This window comes from Sinocyclocheilus rhinocerous, unplaced genomic scaffold (genome assembly GCF_001515625.1).
Source record: "Sinocyclocheilus rhinocerous isolate Xijiao unplaced genomic scaffold, SAMN03320098_v1.1 C36273550, whole genome shotgun sequence".
NCBI lineage: Eukaryota > Metazoa > Chordata > Actinopteri > Cypriniformes > Cyprinidae > Sinocyclocheilus > Sinocyclocheilus rhinocerous.
This window is the reverse complement of record NW_015777566.1, coordinates 1-962: the sequence shown is the minus strand read 5'-3', so window position 1 is coordinate 962 and position 962 is coordinate 1. Positions and strand designations below refer to the sequence as shown.

The window sequence follows — 962 nt, the reverse complement described above, 5'->3', positions numbered from 1 at the left end:
TGTTGGAGAAAGTAACAATGGGGGAAAGCCTGTGATTATGTATGTATGTCACAACATGGGCGGCAATCAGGTATAGTACCATTGCTGTGTCATTCACATTGATATTATGATTAGAGGTGCTCTTAAAACAAAAGTGACACATTGTAATAAGAATAAAATTACATTTTGACCATGGTTTTCTTCTTGATCCAAAGAGAACAGATGTTCATCATGATGTGTTTGTTTTCAGTACTTTGAATATACGTCACATAATGAGCTGAGGCATAACATAGGGAAACAGCTCTGCCTGCATGCGTCTCCTTACCCAGAGCCAGTGAAGATTGAGCTCTGTACGCTGAAGGGCAAAGGCAGTAGTTTGACTCCTGAACAAGAATGGGTGGTCACAGAAGTAAGTGTTATCTCTGAACAGAAATTAATTACTCAACTGGTCTTTCTTCATTTTTACTGTCTCTGTTTATCAGATCCTACTTTCTTCCCCTTTTACTTAATGTCTGTTGCAGTCCTTTTTAGCAGGTGAACAACTTGATCAAATACCACTGTTGTCACCAAAAATATAAGCTATACTTAAATTTTTTTATAAATGTTGTATATTGATGTACACTACCGTTCAAAAGTGAATGGTCTGGATGATTTTATTTATATTAGACTTTTTTTTTTCACAGTAAGGATGCGTTAAATTGATCAAAGACATTTATAATGTAGCCAGATATTTCTGTTTTAAATAAATGCTGTTCTTTTGAACTTTTCTGTTCATCAAAAAATCATGAAAAATATGATATATGGTTTCCACAAATTAAGCTGTACAGCTGTTTTTAGAATTTATTAGACACGTTTCTTGTGCACCAAATCTCCGTATTAGAAGGATTTCTGGAGGATTAAGTGACACTGAAGACTGAGTAATAGCTGCTGAAAATAATTTATAATATTTCACAGTATTACTGTTTTTACTGTATTTTTGATCA

The 962-nt window shown here is 33.9% G+C and overlaps 1 protein-coding gene across 1 annotated transcript; it reads left to right on the top strand.

Moving 5' to 3' along the window:
- Nucleotides 1-4: 4 nt before the first annotated feature.
- On the top strand, nucleotides 5-523 carry LOC107735752 (polypeptide N-acetylgalactosaminyltransferase 6-like; the record flags this gene model as incomplete). The annotated part of the gene is made up of 3 exons (XM_016547338.1): nucleotides 5-70; nucleotides 230-388; nucleotides 462-523. Coding segments are annotated over 3 exons (252 nt in total), but the record flags the coding sequence as incomplete, so codon positions are not given.
- Between the last annotated feature and the right edge of the window lie 439 nt (nucleotides 524-962).